This window comes from Electrophorus electricus, chromosome 26, assembly GCF_013358815.1.
Source record: "Electrophorus electricus isolate fEleEle1 chromosome 26, fEleEle1.pri, whole genome shotgun sequence".
Taxonomy (NCBI): domain Eukaryota; kingdom Metazoa; phylum Chordata; class Actinopteri; order Gymnotiformes; family Gymnotidae; genus Electrophorus; species Electrophorus electricus.
The window spans coordinates 975,594-1,000,290 of NC_049560.1; the positions used below are offsets into that span (position 1 = coordinate 975,594).

The 24,697-nt window shown below is 43.0% G+C and overlaps 2 protein-coding genes across 2 annotated transcripts; one reads left to right on the plus strand and one right to left on the minus strand.

Annotated features, from left to right (window-relative positions):
* The first annotated feature begins 1,269 nt into the window (after positions 1 to 1,269).
* Positions 1,270 to 11,080, plus strand: dph5 (diphthamide biosynthesis 5). The gene is made up of 7 exons (XM_027005558.2): positions 1,270 to 1,689; positions 1,878 to 2,002; positions 4,189 to 4,297; positions 5,827 to 5,947; positions 7,082 to 7,121; positions 9,341 to 9,444; positions 9,712 to 11,080. The coding sequence occupies exons 1-7, from the start codon at positions 1,555 to 1,557 to the stop codon at positions 9,942 to 9,944; spliced, it is 867 nt and encodes a 288-aa protein (XP_026861359.2). The 5' UTR covers positions 1,270 to 1,554; the 3' UTR covers positions 9,945 to 11,080.
* slc30a7 (solute carrier family 30 member 7) lies at positions 10,993 to 23,065 on the minus strand. Its single transcript, XM_027005557.2, has 11 exons — positions 22,932 to 23,065; positions 22,241 to 22,342; positions 21,679 to 21,792; positions 21,372 to 21,459; positions 21,138 to 21,267; positions 20,518 to 20,700; positions 20,209 to 20,259; positions 18,832 to 18,967; positions 12,799 to 12,889; positions 12,126 to 12,275; positions 10,993 to 11,912 (listed from the first exon to the last, which is right to left on the minus strand). Exons 1-11 carry the CDS (start codon positions 23,009 to 23,011, stop codon positions 11,865 to 11,867), a joined length of 1,173 nt encoding a protein of 390 aa, XP_026861358.2. The 5' UTR covers positions 23,012 to 23,065; the 3' UTR covers positions 10,993 to 11,864.
* Positions 23,066 to 24,697: the final 1,632 nt, after the last annotated feature.

The window sequence follows — 24,697 nt, forward strand, 5'->3', positions numbered from 1 at the left end:
AGATTTCCATCCACGTTGTGACCTCACTGAAGGCTTGTGGCTTGTAGGTGGGTGGATGGTGCTTTTTCCTTTAAGGCTACAAGGCATACTATTTAGACTGTGGGCCTTTGACTCCAGTCTGTGTCCATTCAGTGCAGGTACAGGCTGCATTAGCATGAAGGTTAGCACTTTCATTCAGAGCCTGTTAACCTGTGAATAAAGCAGGTCAAGCTCAAGGTTTAATAAACATGATTATTAATCAGTATCTACGCAGTAACCTTCTTGAGTATCTCTGCCTTTTTCCTTGTTCTGATTTCTTCTTCTCCTTCTCCTGTTGTTACGTGGATGCCATTTCTCAAGTGCAGCCATTCAACCTCAGGCCTGTTCATTTTAGCAGTTAATGTCACACGTGGAGCTATCAGTTCCAGACAATCTTTCCAGTCTGTGACTTGGCAATACCAAACTATCCACACCCCCACTCAGAGCTTATCAAGGGAATCATTAATAAGCCGTTAAGTTCTGCCATGGGACGGTGGATTACATTTCTTGGACGTCAGTGAGACCTTCTTTTTTGTCTCTTTTTGTTTTGTATACGTCCATTTGTTTCCATTTGTGGCATGAGTTTCAATGCAGTTACAATACAAACTAAAGGATTAAATTAGTCTGTCTGCTCATTCAGTACCTACAGTGCCTAGTGACTTATTCAGTGCCTTGATCATAAGTGAGCCTTTCTCTCCTTGGCCACTTCTTTTTCATTCCTACTAGTGAGAAGAATCTCAGACACTACACTTTCAAACTGCACACTTGCTGTCACTGAAAACTGACATTTCTCACAAGCACGTCAATCATGACGTTCACATGAACTGCCAGTAATCGCAAAGAACATCCAGAAACATCAGGTTCACAACAAACATAAAAAACATACACCAAAAAATGCACACTGTAACAAAATGCTGATTTATTTTCAGTTATTGTAAATGTTATTTTATTTTCACACACATCACATCACATCAAGATACTGAATTTCATTTACTGAATTTCATAAGTTTCACACTTTTTTTTAATCAATCGATACAATATTTCGTAGAAAATATTTCAAATATCGAGATTAATTTCATAGAGTGTGAGATGTGCTGCTTTCATATCGATATTAGCAGAGTCTCGGATTTTAAATCCATTGCTGCGGGTAGTTAACTCAGTTACACACGACGTCCCCTCATGCCTGCATTAGCACACCAAACCATGATGAAGATCGCGACATTGCCGTAAAACGACTCGCCTTTACGGCAGGTCGGATGTTAGCGAGTCGTTCTAGCAGAGTCACGTGATCTTCGTTGAAGTGGAAGGTTTAAACCGCTATTCCCAGTTTTTAAGCTTTGTCGCGCTCCGTTTTAAATCGTAGTTGAGTCTGGTCTAAAAAAAGCGAGCGTAATGACATGATTTTCTGGTGTGCTCCAAAGAGGGTATCTAATGTCAAGAAAATAATAGTTTGCCTTGCTTGGATAGCTAGCTAGTTAGCTAACGCGTATCTTAGTCTATAACTGGATACGCGTGCTATTAAATGTAAATGCAACAATGTTCTATTTGATCGGTCTTGGTCTTGGTGATGTGAAGGATATCACTGTAAAAGGATTAGAAGTTATCCGACGATGTACTCGCGTCTATCTGGAAGCCTACACGTCCGTGCTGACCGTCGGGAAGGAAGCACTGGTAAGGAAGCAGCAGTCTGGTAGGCTGGCTAGCGTTAGCGGACTACCTCCGTGTCGCCAGCGTAGTAGTTCATTACCTTATGTAGCTTAACCAACACAACAGGCAGTGTGTACACAAATAAATCAATAAAGCTATAATTCAAGTGTTAGTTGTTATTAATGCTCTGCTGCCTGTATGTGTCTTGGCAGGAGGAGTTCTATGGTCGTGAGCTGCTGTTGGCAGACAGAGATATGGTGGAGCAGGCGGCGGATGAGATCCTTAAGGGCGCTGATGTCAGTGACGTGGCCTTTCTGGTGGTGGGTGATCCATTCGGGTAAGGGAGATAAGTCTCCAGACTCTTGACATGTTAAGTCATTATCTTAGAGCCTTTTCCTGTGTTTTATTTACCAGCTCTGCCTCGTTCTTTATGTAGCTTTAAAGGATGTGTCATCTTTCATTAACTTTCATCCGGTGTCGACAAGTTACATGCAGCTTAGTTGGTGGTCTGAGTTCGTAAGGAGTGGCTGTGGTTTAGTAGATTAGTAGTGCTCTGTCATAAGTGAAGTGTTGCTCGCCTAAATCCCAGCTAGGCAATGCAGCTTCGGCTGCCTCTTCCCATTCTCTGCTGATGACTGTTTTGACGTTGAACACTGAAATGCCAGCATTATCCTCACACCTTAACCCAGCACAGTAAGCCATCACAGCTGCGCAATTATCATAAATGTGATTTGTTAAATTATTGGTTCTTTTATTGAGATCTACTTTATATGTATAGCCATAGGCCTATTTTGCATTTGCGTAAGATGGCGATACTGTGACAAGCTGCTTACTGGTGAAGCACAGCTTGAGATACAGATACACCACTTTACATTGTTTCAGATCTTCACTGGTTTGAATAAACACCTGTTTGCAGTCACAGTGCCTCTCCATTGCTTTCTGAAAGTGTGTTCTTGTGCTAATTGAGCACTGTTTGGGTATTCCTAAAAGACAGCTATCCTACCCACTAATTGCTGGGTTTACAATCTGGGCTTAACTTTCCCTCTCATCTTGTGGGAGGCAAAACGTCCTTTGAGGTTTCTGTTAGCTGTGATGTCCCATAGTTTCTAGTTTGGAACCTTTCATGTCAAATCGAATGACACCAACGTGAGAACTGGCATGTTATCCAGTTAGTTATAAGGTCTTCAGGATTCTGCCTTCTCACTTAGGATTCCCACGGTGCACATGGTAAAACATAACTGGCTCATATTTTACCGTATTTCATTTCATCCAGCAATGCTAGGTTGTGATGCTTGGCTTTTGATTTTGGCAGAGCTTGGTGGCTCTCTTTACAGAATCTTTGTTCTTTTATGCAATTCTTTTCAAGGTTGGAAACCTATGTTCTGGAACGCCAGTCTTTGGCTACTCTCCATGGCACTAGAGGGTTCTGCTTGCTTTAGGATACTTGAATTAACTCACCATTATCAATGATAAGCCCTACATAAGCTGCAGCAGGGACAATCAAAATGTTAGAGATATAAAACCGACCTTGTTGTGACCCTCCTGCAGTGCAGCGTCACCACTTTTCTAGATGATGCAAGCCATGGGATAGAGACATTTTTTTGTCTTAATAGCATTTTAAATTTGCCTGAATTCAGTTGCAAGGTTATTTGAAAGTAGGTGTTGGTTTGTTGCTTTATCATGAATGTGGTACAAGCAGTCATTTGCCTGTGAATAGGCTTAAGTTTGCTTTTGTCCTATTAAAACACTTCATAATGTTTATTCTCTATTGCACATTTGTCTTGATCTTGTTTTTGCTTGTTTATTTGACTCAAATGGGTTCTAGCCCAGTTTTGAGGTTTGAACATATTTGAGAGCGTACCTTCAACACACAGCTACAGCCCTGTCAGTGCAGCCTATCGCCATCAGCACCAATGTCCCATGGACATTCTGTAGAGTCCCGCTATGATGGAACACGCGTAATGGGAATTGTTCTGATTCTCTAAGTTCATGTGGTCAGATGAGAACCCTGAACTGAACACCACAGGGCGGTTCAGTGGTCAGGCTCTGGGGCCTTGTGGTGATTGGCCTCGTTAAGAGAATAGTATGAGCACTATGGAAACGTGGAATGTTCTGGGAGGGTGGACCGGTTGCAGTGTGCTCCTGGTCCACTACTTGATGTCACATAGAGGTCTGCTGAGTGGTTGCATTTTTTTTTTTTTGCCGTTCAAAAACCTCTCAGTTTCATGGGGAGTCATGCTCTGTATTTCCATATCTGAAGAAAGTCTGGGTTTAATAAAGTTTAATGGTATATTTTGAGAACAGGGCCTCTGTGTTTTTGGTGTCATTTATGTTTTTTCTGCACTGTAAATAATACTCAGGTTGTTTTTATTATGCTTGGACATCATTAAAAACCTTTTTTCATATTTGTACTTTGATTGCTTGATGGTTTGCTGATGTTTTGCTTGGGTTCCTCATTCATTTTGTTTTTAGATTATAGCATGGCTGTATAAACTGTACTTTCACTCTTTTTCTGTCTATCAGAGCAACAACCCACAGTGACCTGGTCCTAAGAGCAGTGAATGCAGGAATACAGTACCGTGTCATCCACAATGCCTCCATTCTGAATGCAGTGGGGTGCTGTGGACTGCAGGTAGGTCTTCACTACGACCCACTCACCAGCCCACCCTGTTCACACCCACTTGTGAAGATCAGAGGGGGCTGTCGGAGTAGCCATCCGTTGCCTGACCCCCCGAGCGGAATCAAACAGAGCACAGGCCTCAGGCCTCCGGCGTGCGGGCGGAGCACGTGAACGGAGGAGGGAGCGTAGAAGCATGCCTAGCCGGCACATCAATAACGCACTCCGGCATTGAGCTGTCAGAGTGGCATTGTGCAGATTGAGACTCCAGCTGTCCCCACACACGGCTCTGCCGCAGGGCCACGGCATGGGTCTCTTCAGAGTGCCTCTTCCCACTGACCTGAGAATGGCTTTGTGTTTCTTTTTTGTGCGTGTATGTTATCTCTCAGCAGAATTTTGGTAAGTAGAACTGATTGTAGATCAGCCAAGGGGCTTTTGCCTAACTAAAGCACTGAAGCCTCCGTTAGCTGTTTAGGGATTAGCTATGATAGCATTAGCCTAACAGGGACATCATTACCACTTCTGCTCTGGGGAACACTGCAAACACTAATTGGAAGTGATCTGCAAAACAAAGACTCGCTGGCGTGCGATGGCAGAATGGCGGACCTTTTGCTTTTTTAATTAAGTGTCGGTTGCACCCAGAGGGGCTGCCTTCAGATAGATTAGTTTGTACCCCCCCCCCCCCCCCAAAAAAAGTGTGTTTTTTAGCTTGTCTGACATCAGTTTTTGTGTGAAAAGATTTACCACAGGGATTGCATCGTTGCTCATTGTGAATTAATGTCTTTTAGTGCCTGTGTATGTGTCCATTGTACAGGCACAAAAAGATAAACATTAGCAGAAGTGCATGTTGTTGTTGTTGCTGTGTGAAGAAAAGCCTTCAGCTCTGGAGTTCTGCCTACAGGCCCAGTCACTGAATAACAGGAAGCACCTTGTGGCTAGCATGTTATGTCACTGCTCTGCTCCAGCAGTCGGACCCACACCTGAACTTTATGCCGCAGGGGATACTGAACAATGACTACAATGCAGCCCAAGAACGGACAGATATGCACAAGAACCACTTTTTTTCCCCTCCATTCAGTGTCAGGTCCAAAATCTCACCCTCAAATGTGTGGGGAGTGGGTGGGTGGATGGATGGGGGGGGGCATTGTAACCAAAATCAGCTTTAGTGCAGGTGGACGGTTGATACAGCTTGTATTGATATCGTTATGCCTCTGTTTAAAGTGACTTTGACAGATCTCCCTGCAGCAGGCTTGCAGTCCAGTTAACTACATCCACAGTAATCCTAAAGCACCCCAATCAGAACCAAATATTAATTTACATTTATGGCATTTAGCTGACGCTTTTATCCAAAGTGACTTACAGTTATAACTGAGTACAACTTGAGCAATTGAGGGTTAAGGGCCTTGCTGAGGGGCCCAACAGTGGCGGGGCTTGAACTGGCAGCCTTCTGATTACAAGTCAAGTACCTTAACCACTGAGCTACCACTGCCCACTAATGAGAACAGATCTTGTGTGCTGACTGAACTTGTATTTTTTTTCCCTAGCTGTACAACTTTGGCGAGACTGTATCCATTGTGTTCTGGACAGATAGTTGGAAACCAGAGAGCTTCTATGATAAGATCAAGAGGAATAGGGAGATGGGCATGCACACACTCTGTCTGCTAGGTAAGGGGTCTTTTCCACTTAGCTAAGCCACCTCTCCATGGAATGCATGCTAATGAAGAGTATAAGGCCTGAATCAGATGTTTAAGGAAAACTCATAACTGTTCAGACGTGGTCCCGACTCTCCAGTTCGTCCCTTGGGTCCCATTTTTCTACAGGGCTGCAGACCCCCAGATCATGTGCCAGTCGCCATGGTGATGAACAGGTCAAAGCCAGATTTCAGTCTAGGGAGAGGGCAGACCCCGGTGCTTCCCTGGTTTTGCGCCCAAAAACCTGCAAGATGGCATTTCCCTTCTGTGTCATCCCTGGGGTGCACATTAAACCAATCTAATTTTGACACACAAAAGAGCAAGTGTTTCTCTGCTGGGGAGGCAGATGGTCTGCATGGGGAGTGAGATTTGGGTTTATTGGTGTGTGGCCAGTAAATCCCCTTTCTGCCTTTCTCCTTTAAGCACAGTGTTCAGTCTCCAGGGGCAGGGGGTGCGTGATGACTTGCAGTGAAAGTGTTGGATCCGGTGGTTTGGGTTCGCCCCCAACGGCTGGGAAGGGTGGAGTCCCCAGGTGCGGTCTGGGTGGGGGGGGGGGGTGCAGAGAAATATGGGAGGACCAGAAAGAGGGGAAAAACCAAAGAAAGAACATGAGCAGTGTTGTTAACATCATTATTCATTAGAAAGAGGAGTGGTGGAGATTAGATGCCTCACCTCCCAGCTCAGTTTCATTCAACACCATAAAAGAGACAGACACTGAGAAACCAGACAGCACATGCCAACTGGTCCATCCATCATTATATTTGCTAAAAAGACAGAGACTATTCATCAAACTGACAAAGATTACCATACACAATCACACTAGCTCGTTATTGTAACTGCTGAGACCACAAAATAAATAACACTCTGTAGATAATGGTTTTCTGACAGCAGATATGATGCATGTATTCACATTTTGTTAAGTCATTGCAGTTCAAAGAACTTTAGACACTTGTTCTGTAATTGGCTGCATCTGAGGTGTCTAGTCAAGCCCAGCACACGACAGCAGCTCGCAGTGAAGACCAACCTACTCACTAAACTCAGCCAGCGCACGTGAAGGCACAGGATTATGAATCCGCTCTCCATATCACTCTCATCTTCCGTCTTACAGATATCAAAGTCAAAGAGCAGTCCACGGAGAATCTAATGAGGTAAGATCTGCTTCTTTTTTTTTCATGCTTTGCACTGGGAGGGAGTGGGGCCACTCTGATTTATCTGGTCTGTGGCAGTTGTCAGATGAGGCCCTCTGAGTTTGAGGTTTATTCCAAACATCCACTTAACATACATTCATACATGCTGTTGGCCAGGACCCAGGCGAGCAGAGAAAAGGGAAAGAAAAACCCACATGGCAGTTTGTGACTTGTATTTATGGTCTACTGTCACTGTAACGGCCTGGGCTGCTTCCAAAAGCACCATGTTATAATTATCCCATACAAGCACTCACAAAAAATTGTAATTTATAGCAAGAGTTAAATATACCGTCTTTGTCTTCTGCTTTCCAAATTAACTGACCTGTCAACATGGTGGTGCCACATTTTAAGCGATTTTGATACTTGAGTACATATGAACCATGTCCCAGCTTTCTGAAAGGTTGTTAACTCCTTGCTTACTTCACTGTGTCCCATAATTATTTCTCCATTGGGCGTGCACTATAATTTTATATCCCATTTCACGTGAGCCCAAATGGTTTCCACGTTCTGGTCGGTATGGTGAAGGGAGCAGAGCTTTTGTCCAAGACCGCGTTCTTAAGCAAGAATGGAACGTGGCCTCATTTTTCTCAGATATACTGTTGTACTTTTACTATTCAGAAATGGAAAAAGCACATGCTGGATGGGGCTTTGGTCTGAGCAGAATGCCTACTGAGTGAGCCTGCTACCCTGCACTATGCAGACAGGAAAAAATCAAAGCATGTTCCCTGTTTCCACTACAGCCTAATTGAAGACATAAAATTAAAGACATATACCATATGGCCAAAAGTAGACACCTCATCACACTTATAAGCATGTTGGACATCCCATTCCACCCCATTCCCCCACCCCTCTGTAACAGCCTCTGCTCTTCTGGGATGAATTTGGGAAGAGTTTGTAGTGTGTGTGAGGGGAATTTGTGGCCATTCAGTCAAAAGAGTATTTGTGAGGGCAGACACTGTTGGATGAGAAGGCTTGGCTCGCAGTCAACATTCCAATTCATCCCAAACGTGTTCAGTGGGGTTGAGGCCAGGACTCCATGCAGGCCACTGGATTTCCTCCACACCAAACTCATCAAACCATGTCTTTATGGATCGTGCACAGGGGTACAGTCATAATGGAACAAAAAAGGACCTTTCCTAAACTGTCGCCATAAAGTTCGAAGCATCCAGTTGTCTTCGTATGCTGCAGGATTAACATTACACTTCACTGGAGCTAAGCGGCATAGCCCAAATCCTGAAAAACAGCCCCAGACTGTTATTCCTCCTCCACCAAACTTTGCTGTTGGCATTGTGCATTCCAGGTGGTGTCCTCCTGGCATCTGCAAAACCCAGATTTATCCATCAGACTGCCAGATGAAGTGTGATTCATTACTCGAGAGAGCACGTTTCCAGAGTCTAGCGACAGCATGCTTCACACAACTCCAGCTGACACTCGGCATTGCAATGCATGTAGTGAGCTTGTGTGCAACTGCTCAGTCATGGAAACCTATTTCATGAAGCTCCTGATGCACAGTTCTTGTACTGATGTTGCTTCCAGAGGACGTTTGGAACTCAGTAGTGAGTGATAAAGCAAAGGATAGGTGATTTATATGCTGGATGTTTTTCAGCACTCAAGTGTCCTCACTCTCTAGGTTTGTGTGGTCTACTGCTTCATGGATGAGGAGTTGCTCCAAGACAATTCAAGTGCCTCATTTAAAGTCACTGAGGTCTTTAGTACAACCGTCAGTGTTTGTGGAAGTTCAGCATATGTGCTTGATTTTATATACCTGTTACTCATGGGTTTTGCTGAAACAACTGAATTCAGTAATTAGCAGGGGTGTCCACATACCTTTGGCCATAGTTTATGTACAGTTAATATGAAACATAATCTGTTTTCACTTTAAAATGCTGTTAAGGCTTTTAGTAATGTTTACACGGCCGAGAAGCAAATTGTATAGTGTCATAGCTCATAGCACTCATAGCTCTTTCCTATAGCTCAGTAATATATTAACAGCACCAAGCCCTCATGGAGGTTATTTGATCTCACTTAAGCCTGCAAACGTAATATTTCCTGTCTCCAGAGCTCATGCTATAAGAACATGAGCAGGGGGGAGACAAACACACACAGTCTATTTAGTTTGTATGGCTTTTGTTTTCATTGCCACAAACTGACTGTGCTTGCTATTCGTCTCTTCTTTAAAGGGGTCGTAAAATTTACGAGCCACCCAGGTTCATGACTGTGGCTCAGGCGGCCGAGCAGCTCCTGGAGATAGTAGAGAACCGGAGAGAGCAAGGAGAGAAACTGGGTGAGAATCTCTTTTTTTTGGGGGGGGTCTGAATTTTGTATGTTCAAACAGACACCAGATACCAAGAACTGAGATTAAGTACTGCTAGTGTAACACCAATAAAATAAAAGTTAAGAGAAAATGGACCATCTGTCCTGGTCAACCCCCCCACCAAATATCTGTCAAGCACTGCATGAAAATGTGATTACACTTGATTGAAAATGTTTGAACATTTGATTCAAGATTCTTATTAAATGTGTGCATGTGTCACCTCTGACATCACTGCAGCAATCACCGAGGAGACAGTATGTGTAGGTCTGGCAAGGGTGGGCAACGATAACCAGGCCATCCGAGCAGGTTCTCTGCGTGAGATGGCTTCATCTGATCTGGGAGGTCCACTACACTCCATGCTCATCACTGGCCACCTCCACCCTCTTGAAGTGGACATGCTCAAGCTCTTCAGTGACCCTGAGGGTCTCAACAGCTTGAAGATGACAGACAGCTCCACATACACCTCCTGAGATCCTCTGGAGAACAGTGGGCTTTGGTAAATTGCTACCCAAATGTTCATGCAGGAGACTGGCTGTGAAGGAAAGCAATCAAATCTCAAAGGTTATCCAACTGAACCCCAGAGCTGCCAGAGGTTAAAAGAAACCACATGAATTACATAATTGTTATTGCAGGTCAAACAGAACTGCTCTCAGAGGAACAGCTGAGCTGAGCTTGCATTTCATTATAGGATTTGAGTAAGGGCCACTTAATTAGCTATATGTGTGGCTGCTGCATGTATTGTCAGAGAACGGCATGATAAAATTACACAGAAGAAAATGAAAAAAGGTAATTGAGAGAAAGACCTCATCTGGGTTGAATTAGTAACTTAGTGAATTTGGAATCCTGCATTTGAATGGATGACTTCCTAAATGCAAATGATTTGTATGAAGATGAACAGTGTATTTTTGACCTGTGGATATAAGGTGTTTGACCTTATATCAACTTGTACTACACCGCATCGTGATGCTTAGGCCATGGTTTGGTTCCTACAGTGAAAAATTACGTTTTCCATTCTGTTCTCCCAGTCCCTGACATTTTTGGATGTGCCTTAGGGGTGCTTGGTGGGACTCTCCTCTCTTCATTAGTCTCTATATGACATTTTCTGTGAGTGCCATTTGGAAAACTGCTTCCATTGTGTTTTTTCATTTGTTCAAAAATGTCTCATGATTTATTATTAAGGGTCGAGTTATTTTGCAATTGTGTATGCAGACAACCCTGACACACTTAATTTGAGTAGCTGTCAAATGTTCAACACTGCACTGGAAAAAGTAGTGCATTTACTAAAATCCATTTTATGAAGGCATTGATCAATTATACCTTAATGTATCCATTGAAGCAGTTTGTTACTTGTGCTATTATCCACTAACTGCCTTAAATGGTTTCTTTCACTGAACAAGTAACTACATCTCTAACCCATTTTCATCCAGCTGAAAGTTGAGATGTAACTTGTCTTCATATAAGATTGTCCTCTACTTTGTCAGAGGGGGAGGGGGGGGGTGAAAAAAAAAAGCTAGAATCTTACATAATATCCTTTATTACATTGCACAAATGTACTGGCCAGTGGCAAAGGTGGGCTATTTAATAAAAATCCAGGAAGGTAATTAAATCATGAACTTCATTTTTCATAATTGTCCATCCATTTCTGGCTGAAGAAAGCTTGTGTGCTTCCTCGAGACTACATGGGTAGATATGTGATACTATGTACAGATGCAGCCCAACTACAAAGGAATGGTAACCATTAAAACCAGCCTGCTCCCAGTGTGCATGGAGAGACACATGCTCACTCAGCACATTGGATATGACTCCAGATGTTGGACAACTGACTGAGGTCCACCATAAAAAGGCACTTAGAGAGATCAAGGGCAATAGCAGAGCTGAAGCAAGTGACACCACAGGTGACTGAAGTCTGCACCTGCTGGCTACAAATGTAGCAGATGAATTTCTCTTTTTTTAAAAAACAAATGTCCATGGAACATCGTACATATTCAGACCAGAAAGAAAACATCAGAAAAAATTAAAACCCCATTTAAACCCCATAAGGAGACGAGACGACAAATGTCTTTGAAGATTGCTTAAACAAAAAAAAGAAAACGAACTGTTGGCCAAGGGCTCCAGTGCTGGTGATCTTCACAATATAAGATCTTGTTTCCCTTGGACGCGTCACATGCTTGGCGAGTTGTTTTCATGACTGTTTTTTCTAGTCAAGAGTCAGTGTACAATACTGCAGTTGCTCCAGCTTGGTCCGAGGGAGGTGGTGGAGCAGCAGGAACCCAGAGAGAAATGGGGAGAGAGAGAGACAGAGACAGAGGGACAGGTTTTGGTGGTGAGCTTCCTCAGAGCAGCACGCGTGGCTTTGGTCCCTGGACTCCTGAGTCATGCCGCTGCAACTCCTACATTCCTGCCACGTCTATCTGAACATACAGCTGCCTCACACCCGCCTGTGCAGAGAAACAGGTCATCAACATATGGTCCTCTAAGGTGGGGGATGCACCAACACTGGACAGTTCAGCATCTTTTCTGGGCCTTTTTTTTTTCCTTATTAATTGACAAGTGTGGTCAGATGTGCTATGGGCTTCCACATCTGGTTCCATTGAGCAGACATTTGACAAATGTCCACAGGCCTCATGACCTCGCTATACGTGTACCCTCACCTGTGTGAAAATGTTGTGCGTCTGGCTGAGGATCCACCGGGTATCTGCATCGGGAGCAACCAGGAGCTTGAGAGTGCCAATGTAGATGTCTGTGCATAGCGTCCAGAAGTGTGGGTCCTGCAAGTTATACACACCCTGCAATTGCTGCACCTGCAAAGCCCAAAAGGAACCCACAAGTCATGATTAAAAGCACAGATCGACTAGAAAAATGAGGTTAGCAATGACTAGAACCCAGAAAGCCTGCTGGTATAGCCAGCCTCAATTATTTTTATATTTAAAAAAAAAAAAAAAAAATTTATATATAGCCTTTGCAATATTGCAGAGACCTGGAATATACCAAATATTGTGTATCCTGACCAACCACAGACCTTTCTAATGTTACACTATTAACAGTGATTAATAATCAGTCTGCTAAAACCATTAGCATTCTTCCAGCAGGTTATCCCTTTAAAAGGAAACAAATTTTGCAAAATTCCTTCATCTTTCAATGGTTTAGATGTTAACGTGATTGTTTTTTTAATGTGACTCCAGAATGTTTTGGTGTGGGATGCTCACAGAATTTGCTTATATCTAATTAAATCACCACTGAATGGTGACGAAATTGCACACTGGTGGTTTCCCTTTAAGAAGTGTCGTTCTCCTGCGGAGCCCTCCACAGAGCTGGGGCACTCACCCTCTGATAGCACTCTGGAAGGGCATAGTCCAGGGCAGGAGGCGTACGCTGCATCAGAATCCCTATGGACTCCCTGAGTAGAGGAACCACACTGCAAAAACACAACAGGTAAGGTCCATGTTATTCCCCCCTCCATTTCCCAGAGTTTTAAAAAGAAGCCCAATCGGTGCATAAAAGGTACTGATCTTCAACTGCTTTCAAAAGGTGTCCCTTGATAGCATGTAATAATAATACTAAAGGGGAAAACAAGGGCCAGCGTCACCCTCCTCCTCCAGGCCTTCCTGTTCTTCCGGGACATATGATAACCTGGCCACTTGAGAATGTCACACCAAAGTGTGTGGTACCAAAAGGAAACAGTTAACATCAAAACAAGACAAGAGGCTTTAAAGAAGCCACGCACCATTTCTTATGAACCAACTGACCAGTCTGAGCAAGAAAGGTATATTAATCCACCCCAGTGAGAAGGTTTTGTTTAGTTATACAAAACCTTAGTGGGAAAACAACCTTGATGTTATCCAACCTGAAAATCCTGGGCTCCTGGAACATTTGGAGCAGCAGAGTTTTGATTCCACCCATTGGAGCTGAGGTCATGCTGTGGTGTATAACTGCTGCTTTTGAGGTGACTAGCATGACTGCAGTGTGATGTCATAGCCCGGGGGCCAGGGGGGGCTCCAGTGCCAGGCTAACCACATATGGCCCTGTACCTATTCGTCCCTAAACGAAGAGCAGAGTCTGCAGTACGGCCTTCATCCCTGTTCCCGTCCAAACCCTCAAACCCAGCTGCACATATGGGAACCATCAGAGGGCTGCTGGGCTTGGACTGCTTTCCTCTACCCTCTTGTATTCTGTCCCCCTCCACATGCTCTTCCTTTCAGTACTACTGGAGACACCATGGTCTCATCAGTATTTCTACTGTGGCCAGCTTTATGAGCCACAATTATACCCCCACCACTCAAGAAAAAAAAACCCTCACAGTGTAATGGGATTTCACAACTTTTTGAAACTCAGGACCAAAATGTCAACAACAACAACAAAAAAGTTAACACCATGTTTTGAAACAATATAATCTTAAAAAAAAAAAAAAAAAATCATGTATGGTCAGGCTCTGTGTGTGACATTTCCAAACAGGCACCTCGAGCAAGAACTTCCTGAGAAATACAACCCACTCTTGCCAGTATGTGAATGAATGTGTAATGGCTGTTGGCCTCAGCATTAGCCATTATAGCAAGCCCCTGTGTAATCCATAGAAGTTTGTGAGCTCAGCACTTCTGGCCTGTAAAAACAGTCTGCGGGCAAGTCACAGTACTGTTTCAAGCATTGAGTCTCAAGGTTGTAGAGGTTTAGCCAGTGCTGTATGCCATCATATGAGTTAGAAAAATAGACAATTTTGAAAGAAACTCAATGGAATATTCAAAATCTAGGTCATTTATTCATTTAGAAGATATCTGCTTCCAATTATAGGTTAAGAGCAAATATTTGGCTACGGATAGAATGTTCGTCACAGTCACCAATTAGCCATGTTTACTTCTGGAGATTATCATTTTGTTCTTTCCTACATTTCCCACATTCAAATACATACAGGACACGCCAGGACACGCCTGGCCACTCCTTCCTCCTGCCCCCCATTTGGACAACGAAATAAAAACAGGAAATGGGTACATGAGGGGACCTCCAAGCTCTGACATCATGACATTGTTCCCAGCTTTCCGGCGTGGTGACGGAGGGCACTCTCGATGACCAACAGACTGGAAGCTGAGCACCACATTCCTTACTCAGAGTGACTCACATCAGAGACAATCGTCACTGGGGACCATTAAGGTTAGAAAGACGGTTGGAAACAGATGAGTCATGAAGCAGTGACTACATGCAAAGCTGGTGGTAGAAACACAACCAACACCCAACCTTCGCCGTTCTGTGCATGTTAGCAAGGTGATTCTCAATAATGCATACAAGCTAAAATAGCTGGGGATGAGTTTAGCCATGCCTGTTACAAAAGTAGATGTCCATGAAAAGCTGCAGTCTTCAGCCACATAGTAAGAGAAAGTCATTACTGTGAGTCAACCTAAACTCTTGTTAAGGATATGGGGAGGAGCTCATTTACAACTCCATGCTGGACCAACATAGTAATGGGGCCTACTGAGGAGTGTGCGGTACACAGAGACCCGAAAGAATGAGCAAGTCAATCCATAAATTACACACATGGCATCTCTCTCCCCACTGGAACATCACCAGCAAGGCTAAAGCCTTAGAAGTCCCATCACTGCCTGGTCAAGGTGTTAAGAGCTGATACCTTACATCTTACCAAGTGAGCCAACTCCCAGACATCAGGTATTTCCATTATAAGATCATTCAAAGGTATGCACAGGTATAATTACGAGATGTTTAGCCAAGAGATCGGGTCATCAAATGAGAATAAACAACCAACATCTTATGTGCAAAGTAGACTACTAAAGCTAGACCTAATTAATGAGTGTAGTTTAAAAATAAAAGGCACCAAAATGTTAAAACATGCATGCCCCTCAGCTTTACCTGGTTCCTTATGCAGCACAAGAGGGACATTACAATACTGCAACACAATACTGGAGCCCAACATAGTGCAAGAGGTCCTGTGGTGTTCACATATTTGTAGAAATTATTGAAGTCATTTTTTTCTGCAATACAGTCTTGGCACGTCTAACCTTTATATGTAGTATGTGTACTTGGTATTCAAATCTGATGCACATTCTGACAGTTAAATATTTGGCTCCTTTTCACGAATGGTCATTTGGATGAAAATATGAAAACTGTGTCCAGCTGTCAAATACTACAGAGTAAGAACTTACATTTAAGCATAAACACCGATTCTCTAAGATATAACTATGACTTTCTGGCAGAACTGTCAAACAGTTTCTTTATTGTACAGCTGTTTGTTCTACAAGCTATATCTAAATGCAATAAACTAAGCCACGTGTCAGCCAGTTTTGACAACTACAGCTGTCTGCCATTGCCATAACATCTGGATTTGGCTTCATATGGAACCAAACCTGAGACAGAATCTTATACTGATGCTTAGAAACGAAGGCTTTCCATAAATCTACCTTCCTAACCAGATCATGCCATTACACATTCATAGATGACCATTCAAAAATGCTCAAGCCATCAACAGACCAAATATAAATGAAATATGAAAGCTTCTGTGAAACTGACCCCTGCCAGGGAAACAATGCCTTAGTCTTTTACAGGGGACACCATGGGATTACAAGTGCAGCCTGAGCGTGGTCACTGGTCAAAGCCAACAGAAATGGAAACCCACGTATTTCAAAGCCCCAGCTGGGTAGAGCCTATCATTAGACACTGGTGCTGCTGGCATCAAACAGCATGCTGTGGCATGCCATCTCATCAGACCGTAAACTACCCACAACAAACACAAAATCAACTAGACCCTCCCAAAGCCAAAGTCTACATACCTGCCTGCTGTAGATATCCATTTTGTTTGCTTGCAAAGTTTAGCTTGTAGATTTCAGTAAGAGCAGTGTAAAGTTTTAAAGGCTATCTAAACTAAACAGCTTGTTCCTGACAAGGGTTTCAGAAAAGCAATTAATTCAAATACCATAATTCTCAATCCTGTTCTTTAAGGCAAGGCTAATTAGGCAGTAGCCAAAGGGGGGTGGGGGGTGGAATTTATGGAGCCACTGAAACGGTCAACAGGAGTCAGCCAAACACTTCACAACTAAGCACATCTAGGAAATGCAGAACAAATGTTAATATTTCTCTCCATGTCCTACCCTTTGGCTTCAGTCTGTGTCTTAAAGCGATTTAGCAGTACCTTAGAAAGCCATAAGGTTCAAGAACGTCTACGGGGTCACGGCAGCAGGGGCCCTCTATGTGCACTTTAACTGCTGCTTTACACACTAATCATACAGCACACACAGTTTCAGCAGCCACAGACATCCCAGATATTCCCCCATGGCTGGATGACTCGGTCCCAAGATCGGCTTGAGTTCCACTCGTGGCTGCTTGCATACACACAGGGCCATCACCAGGTGATGCATTCAAAAGTCGTGTGCCGAGGTAGGCAAATGTGCCCCGTAGCCTAGCGAGAGTGCCAGAATGCAAGAGGGGTTAGTGTCTCTGTGGAGCCCATCAAACTCTTTGCAAGAGGTTCAAGGGAGAAACGCAGGCTGTAGCTCTCCAAAAAGAAAAACCTCCATTCTGGAGTCCAACTATAGTGACCACAGGCATTTCCAGTCATTATGGTGCAAGAACATTCAAATGACAAATGACTCCAACCTACTGAAAACATCCTAAAGAGAATGAACAGCAATGAGAGGCAGAAGCTGAGTGGAGTACAGCACACTTACACAACAGTCTTAAACCCTCAACAAAAAAACTTCAGGAGATGCCATGGAACAGGTAGTGCCATCTATAGTCAACAGAGAAAGTTACTATATGGACTGGAACAATTAATTAAAATAGTTCCAACAGAGTGAAACTAATTGAAATCAGAAAGAGGAAATTTTACCTCCCCTCAACTCATGACATCCTCAAAGGAATTTGCTAAAATGCCTCAAAGCAAGATGTGCATTCAGCAGTGTAACAGGGCACTCAATACCTTTTCTCTCATTTGCACCCGTTTCTAGTTATTCAGCCCAGTTTTAATTGCCTCCTCTGGCTGTGTAGCTTTGTAAGCTTGACTATGCTGAGCACCACTCTTCAGGCAGTGTGTGCAGTGAAATGAAGTGTCTTCAAGTTTTAGGTATGAGCGGTAGGCCGGGTTTTATTGTCAACCACCTGAACAGTTAATTTCTTTGAATTTACCAAGTTGCTACTGAAAAAGGAGGCAAAGCAAGGAGGCCGGGTCTCAGTGACAGAGAGAGAGGGTTCTCTCTCTCTCTCTCTCTCTCTCCGTTTTACAAAGGAGGGAAAATCCATCTTAAAAAGATGCCTTTGTTCCCACATTTTTTAAAGTAACAGTCACTGATCACGGCCACATTCCAGAGGGACGAGAAGAAAAGCTTCGAGCACGGGGGTTGGGGTTAATGTTCAGGAGAGTTTGCTCTGCTCCATGCATCTGCAGGAGGCAACCCCTTCTCTCCCATCACAACTGTGTTCTTTCAAGCTCAGTTATGTTGTTCATGCTGGGCACAGACATCTTCACAGCTATGCAAACTTACACAGGACTTCCAGTCTCCCACTCTGGTCTGATACAAGTGAAAGAATTCAATTATACTCCACAGCCCAAGTTCATCTTCATCAGGTATTTATACGAAACAAGGTAATCAGACAAAACTCAAGCACATTTTTCCTCAGGTGAAAATAATAAGATCTTACAGCTAAACAGGACAAGGCTCAAACGCATAGCAGAAGATGCCACCTGCAGATATCTGGCTGTCAGCAGCAGCAGTTAGAAGAACAGCAGATAAGGGAGTTAACTCCTACTCTGATTTTACCACATGTGACAGCACCCTGCTGCGCCCTGTGTGTGTGTTTGTCCTGTAATTCAACCGTCTGAGGTAGACGTTGAAGAGCCCGCTGGGAGATCGTCCACTGTGAAGTGGCTTCTGCCTGCTCTGCGTTAGGTGCTGCTGTGGGTTTTGGGTGGAGCTGAGGGAGGAGGTCTAACTGCAGAATAATTTACAAAGAACTCCGATGCTTAGAATAGCTGGGCGTAGAACCCACAAACACGTGCATGAAACAAAAAGATCTCATTCTGAGTCACTAATAGTATGACAATGTCATTCAAGCCGAATGAATTTATGACGACCAATTTGAACTTGGGAAGCATGAATATATCAAAATATTCTGGAATTAACTGAACAACGTTCTAATTTTTAAATAAAGTCAGTCAACCAAATTCACTTTTGAAAATGCGCTTTCAAAAGGCAAAAGAAAAAAACGGGGAAAAAGATGCTGTAACTTAGCTCAAGGCAATTATTCATTTAAAAGGTTGTGTAGTTCATTTGGCCTGTTTTTTAAAACTTCCGTAGACCAGCACTATGTTCTGGTATCGGTGTGAATTTGTTTGTGGGGCTGTAAGTGGGGTTGTGTTCCCACCTGACTCCAATGAGAATGGAGATGAGCATGGAGCAGATGGGATCCGCAATCATCAGGTTGTACTTTTGCATGAGGAATGCTGAGATGATGACACCAACGCTGCCCAGCGTGTCCGCTACGATGTGCAGAAAAACTCCTGCAAGACACCACATATGCACTTTACTTGACTTCTATAAATAAAACCCTCCGTTTCAAAAGATTCAGATTTTTTTTAAAAAAGATCAGGTTGTTCAACCTTGTATTGTAGCTTTGCGTGTGAAACAACCAGGAGCAGCCTTGCCAGAATTTGTTTAGCCTGAATCAGCAGCCTAGCAAGAAGCAGCCAGTCATGCGCATGTCATACTAAGGTTGCAGTTTGCACTACTGGGAATAACTTGCATCCAGACAGTTATATGGATATCTGCACTATGACAAATGTCAAAAATAAATGGGTAGTAATAAATACCACCTTAAAAGGAAGATGTCATGATTGTGGTCACTTTCCCAGAATGCACAACCACAGTGAGTGAACGAAGCCCAAATTAAACAAAAAGCCCATCCAAGTGCACCGAGAGCACCACCAGCAAAACAAACAGGAATGCTTAAGGCCTTCAGAAGCAAGAATCCCTTCATGGTCAGACACAAAGGAACATGGAGAGGATTTGAGGGCTTTTCGGGAAGGGCGGACAAAATTGACTCTCAATTCATCACGGGGGCAGACAAAAGGCGCAAAGGTCTCTCAGCAAAGGCAAAACCCAGGATGGAAGGACACTGTAACCTTTTGCACTGTCACCTCCTCCTCCTACCGCTCGATGCCCCCCTGCCCCCAGTGAGATTCCCCTGAGCAGGCCTCCCAAAGGACCCATTCTCTCGCTCTGTGTGCCAGGGTGCAGGGGACAAACTCACTTTCTCTTCTCCGCTCCTTTCCCACACAGGCTCATACAAAGAATTTTAAAGTGACAGTGCTCCTCTGCTCTTATAGATGTCAGCGTTAACCCAGTTAGACATGGGCCAAAGGTCGGCCTGCTGGGCTGGTCTGACCCATCACCTTGCTACAAATAAAACTCCATCATCCAATTTATCTCACGATAATAAAAGTGGTCACAGGACGACTAATCCTTACTGGTTACTTCAGGTTGTTCTGATTGTCTTAGCCACTCAGCGCACTTGCGGGAGATCTCTCATGTCACCGGGGAACATTTAAGCATTAACATTACAAACCGTGCCATAGAGGACAGTCTAGATGGAACTGTTGCAAATGCAAACCTTTCATATCAAATGCATGGAAAGCCAAGTTGACTGCATGGTGCACTTGCACTGTGATCAGCATTTTAGGAAACAAATGAGAGGACTGATGCCATCTGTTGGTAAACAGAGGCATTACCATGAGTGCTTTACCTTGCAAAATCTGTTGGCTGGACCCTTTTCCTGGTGTGTGTGAGAAATCATCTGGAAAAAGAAAGACACTGATTTATATAAAGTAAATAAACAACAGATGAGAGACACACAGGAAACAAACCATGATTATATGTACTGTTCTGTAACCACAGAGCCAAACCAGAATGTCACAACTCGGTGTGTATGCTTAATGGTCATCACAGGACTTCTGGGATGGAGGTTTTACTGTAATTATTAACTTAATTTAAAAATAAAAAAAATTAAAAAATCACATTTGCGTGTTCTGTGAATGCAGCTCCGTCGCCTTACCATGGCAGTGTGGCTCCTGGTGTGAATGGCCGTGCCCGTGGCCGTGATCGTGGCCGTGCCCGTGGCCGTGATCGTGGCTGTGCCCGTGGCCGTGATCGTGGCCGTGATCGTGGCCGTGATCGTGGCCGTGATCGTGGCCGTGGCCCACAGTGCCATTGAATAGAGAGTGGCTGTGGCCATGACCTAAACAAATGAGAAATGAGACCAGTGCACTATTCACTATTCAGAGACTCATAACCAAGATGCCAAAGCAAGGTGGCAAAGCACTACTATTAGACCTGGATTTGAATTGGACCCATTGATGGACTCAATTGTAATACCATTGGCTAATTACCACAGAAAATAAATCCCTTTTAGTTGGGCTTAGACTTAATCTGGTGTTGGAAGCCATACAAGGTCAATCTGAGCAGGACCTTAATTGTTAGGTAGTTCTCCAAGGCAGCCTAGAAGAGAGGATTAATCAAACTCTCCTGACAGGCTGCAGAAATGCACAGTTCCGTTGGCTCATTGGCTAATTATCATGTTCAGTCACATGGGGGAGAGCAGCAAAGCCACTAAGCTGTGCAGTGCTGTGACCTGCCAGTGTTGGGAGTTTGCCAGGTGATAGATAGGTGCTAAACCTTCGCCTCCGTGAGAGTGTCCATGCCCCCCATGCTGGAACACGAAGATGCCTACGAGGTTGACCAGGAGCCCTGCTATAGACACAGGCAGCAAGCGCTCGTGATGCACATCAGGAGGTTCTAACGCCCTCTGGAGCAGGAGAGGAATAAGAGCGGTCACACACCACGCGTCAACCAAACACCCAGCCAGCAAACTGGGAAGTGAACACTGTCACAGACGAGGAGTGTACTCACCTCAACTCCCTCTGAGAAGATAAAGAAGGCAGTGAATATGAGAAACAGGCCATTCACAAAGCCCGCCAGCACTTCTGCTCGGACGTAGCTGCAAAACAGAAGCATGTGATTGCAAAAACTTGGAACAGAGGCCACTAAAGCAATTGCATAATACAGCACTCATACAACACAGCAGTAAACTTCCACATCTTTTAGACACTGAATAGAAAAATACACATGCTCCTCAAATTTAGTTTCAAACAAAACTAGCATCTAAATATTAAATCATGGTTAAAACAAAAATGCTACAATCTGTCTGAGGTTTTACCCATATGAGAAGGAGTCATTAGACCTCCACCGAGATATCACTGATGCTGCAAGGCCGGCCAAAAGTGCAGTGCAGTCGAAGAACATGTGAAAAGAATCTGATATCAATCCTAAACTGATATGATGTGGGATGACGGGGGATAGAGAAACAGAGAGAAAAACACTTGAGTTGTTTCAAAACTACACAGCTTTTTGTATCAAGAAAATCAATAAAGATTTAACATTAATGGTATTCTGGCCAAAAATAATTTATCAAGCGAGCACATGTTTTGGAATATGTCTTGATTCCTAATCACAAACGTCTGCTTCTTCAGTTCCCAACTCAGTTATAGTTAACACATTCAAAAGGTCTTATCGCTTGTCGTACATTTCTTGATACAACAAAAAAGAAATCGCTTTTTCTGTGCTACACAAGCAACGTCTACGTCTGCTGACCAAGCTGGCCGGCTACAAACAAAACTGATTCATTCACGTTTAGACCTACGTGGCATATCCTGAGTTACTAGCGACGTCTGTTTCGGCTAGTAAGCTAGCCTAGCTAGCTAAAGAACCACTCTTCTTACCTGTTACTCCATATGCCATACAGTAATTCCACAAAGGCAAATGACAAGTTCAGACACAGGAAGAAAAATAAATTCCGAGAGGTCTTGTCAGCGAGAATCGATCTGAGGAAAGAGGATAGATCAGTAGCGATGTCATTTCACCCGAAACACCTCGCCCAAAGAATGGGTTCGCCATCTAGCTCACACACAACAACGTTAGCTATCCAGCCAGCCAAACCTATACGATAGCTTGCTGTGTTCGTTTCCGTATACCGCAAATGGCCAAATCACATTTTCAGTTCCTTTAGTTCAGATAAAAGGTGGGTATGCATATGCAGTTTGCCAGCCAGCGTGTTTAGACACTATCTTGACCATCGGCTGAAATCTAGACTAGTTAGGTAAGTTAGCTAGCTAGCAGTGTAACTTGTTGGCTAGCTACCGAGTAATCTACCCAACTGCAGACCCACAAAACGTATAACCGCCAACTTATAACACTGCAATGATCAATATAACGTATTCAGTTGCGCTTAGATCTAATTATATATGTTAAAGAGACAGGAGAATTTATACTCAGCTAGCTAAATTTACTGCAGTCAGTTGAAAAGACGAGCTAGCTAGTTAGCATACTAACCATTTGGCTGGACAACTAGCTTGAGATGATGTGGTTTTATTTAACAAGCCACTAAAATGAAACAAATTTTATTCACATTACCTGAACCATCCGGATACTTTGACGAGCAAATTGAATTTTGCTGGTTTATATTCGTCATCTTTAATTGATAATGGTAACATGTTAGCTTGCCAGCAGCCTTGGCACTAAGCTCGTGTTCCCAACTATTTGACGCAAAAAAATCATAGAATGACGTCTACACGATATCAGCGTAATCGTCATTACACAGATTCGCTTATACACCATTATCTATCTATCTATCTATCTATCTACCTATCTATCTATCTATCTATCTATCTATCTATCTATCTATCTATCTATCTATCTATCTATCTATCTATCTATCTATTTATCTATCTATCTATCTATCTATCTCTATCTATCCATCCAGCGTTATGTCTACAGATATAAACCATTTTGAAAGATATGTCTACGCTGTATGAATGTTGGGCTATGACTTTTACCCACATGAGTGCAATTTTTACTCTCCTTTTTTTCTTTGTATAGCAAGCGCACAATGATAATTAAATATCATCAACGTTCTCTCATAAGTTCATGTGCAAAATCAGTCATTTCCAGTGCCTAGTTAGTGTGGCTATACTAAGCTAGTCAAGATCAGATGGTTATAGACCAATAAACCATATGACAAGCAAAAAATTATTTTACTTTTTTATTTTATTTTATTTTTCAAACCTATTTACCTACATTGTATCAATACAGGTATCAATTTTTACTTCATATTCGATTATTTCTTGCCATGTATTTGTAAATATTCTGCATCCGTGTACTGCAAGTGAATTAAAAGTTTTTGTAACTTATAAATTAAAAGGAACCTGAACAGAGACTGAATTTAAAATGAATGACTCGTCGAGCAATGGCAAGTTTAAACCAGCAGGTGTCACCCTTGTATCGTATCAGATTTATATGAACATTTGAACTCCAATATTTAAAGCAGCAGTAGGTAACTCGCCTCCTACTGCTACGCGTATGCTCTCACTCGGTCAAGGGCAATCAGTGAACGGCTTCAAGAACTTCGGAAAAGCAATGGTAGATAGATAAGCATCACTGGAAAATTGTCCATCCCTCCATTAATAGCAATAGCTTAATAGATAATTAGCTAGATACCTACCTGTCAAGCGTAAATGTGTCTTTTAATCTTTGTTTATCCTAGCTTTATCACAAGCGCTGTCTAAATCTGTCCTTTAAGTTTGATTTTCATCATTTGACAACTTCTGTTTGTACATTATTTATACATTTAATTATTTTTATTCCAATTATTTGTTGGGCAGCTATGTTAACATTTTACAATGTGTACGGCAGCCTCCTCTGAGACGAAGGGGCTTTGGAGGCGGGGCTAAAGTGCATTTGGAGAGTGGGGAGTGGATTGTAGTTGTAGTTGCTGAGGTGACGTAACGCGGGAGGCGTTTAGTTCTTTAACTTAACAGTATCCCTCATGAAACATTCTAAAGATGCATTCTTTTACACATTTCATTTATGACTCTTATTCATGGGTCTCATCCTTGGTAGACAAATAGACAAATAGTTGATGCAACATTATTTCTATTTATGACTCAAAAATCCTAAAACATGAAAGTCATTCGATAGATTATTTTTTGGCTAGTAGTTATAATTAAATATAAAGTAATTTTTATTGCAGTCTAAATAGGCAGTGTAGATAGACATCTAGGTTAATGTTATAGGAGTCTGAATTTTTATGCATTCTGTGGTGTACTAGTGGTAGCTGTGAAGATGCTAAATCATTTCAAGCACACAAGCAGAGCTCCAAAGAGTAGAGAAAAACACAGGCA

Excerpts from the sequence above, each read along its gene's own strand:
- dph5 (XM_027005558.2), top strand. The coding sequence starts at position 1,555 with ATGTTCTATTTGATCGGTCTTGGTCTTGGTGATGTGAAGGATATCACT. Across the intron at positions 2,003-4,188 it reads GTGGTGGGTGATCCATTCGG|AGCAACAACCCACAGTGACC; the intron begins GTAAGGGAGATA and ends TCTGTCTATCAG. Across the intron at positions 5,948-7,081 it reads GCACACACTCTGTCTGCTAG|ATATCAAAGTCAAAGAGCAG; the intron begins GTAAGGGGTCTT and ends TCCGTCTTACAG.
- slc30a7 (XM_027005557.2), bottom strand. The coding sequence starts at position 23,011 with ATGTTACCATTATCAATTAAAGATGACGAATATAAACCAGCAAAATTC. Across the intron at positions 21,460-21,678 it reads AATGACTCCTTCTCATATGG|CTACGTCCGAGCAGAAGTGC; the intron begins GTAAAACCTCAG and ends TCTGTTTTGCAG. Across the intron at positions 18,968-20,208 it reads CAGCCAACAGATTTTGCAAG|GAGTTTTTCTGCACATCGTA; the intron begins GTAAAGCACTCA and ends GGTGTCTTGCAG.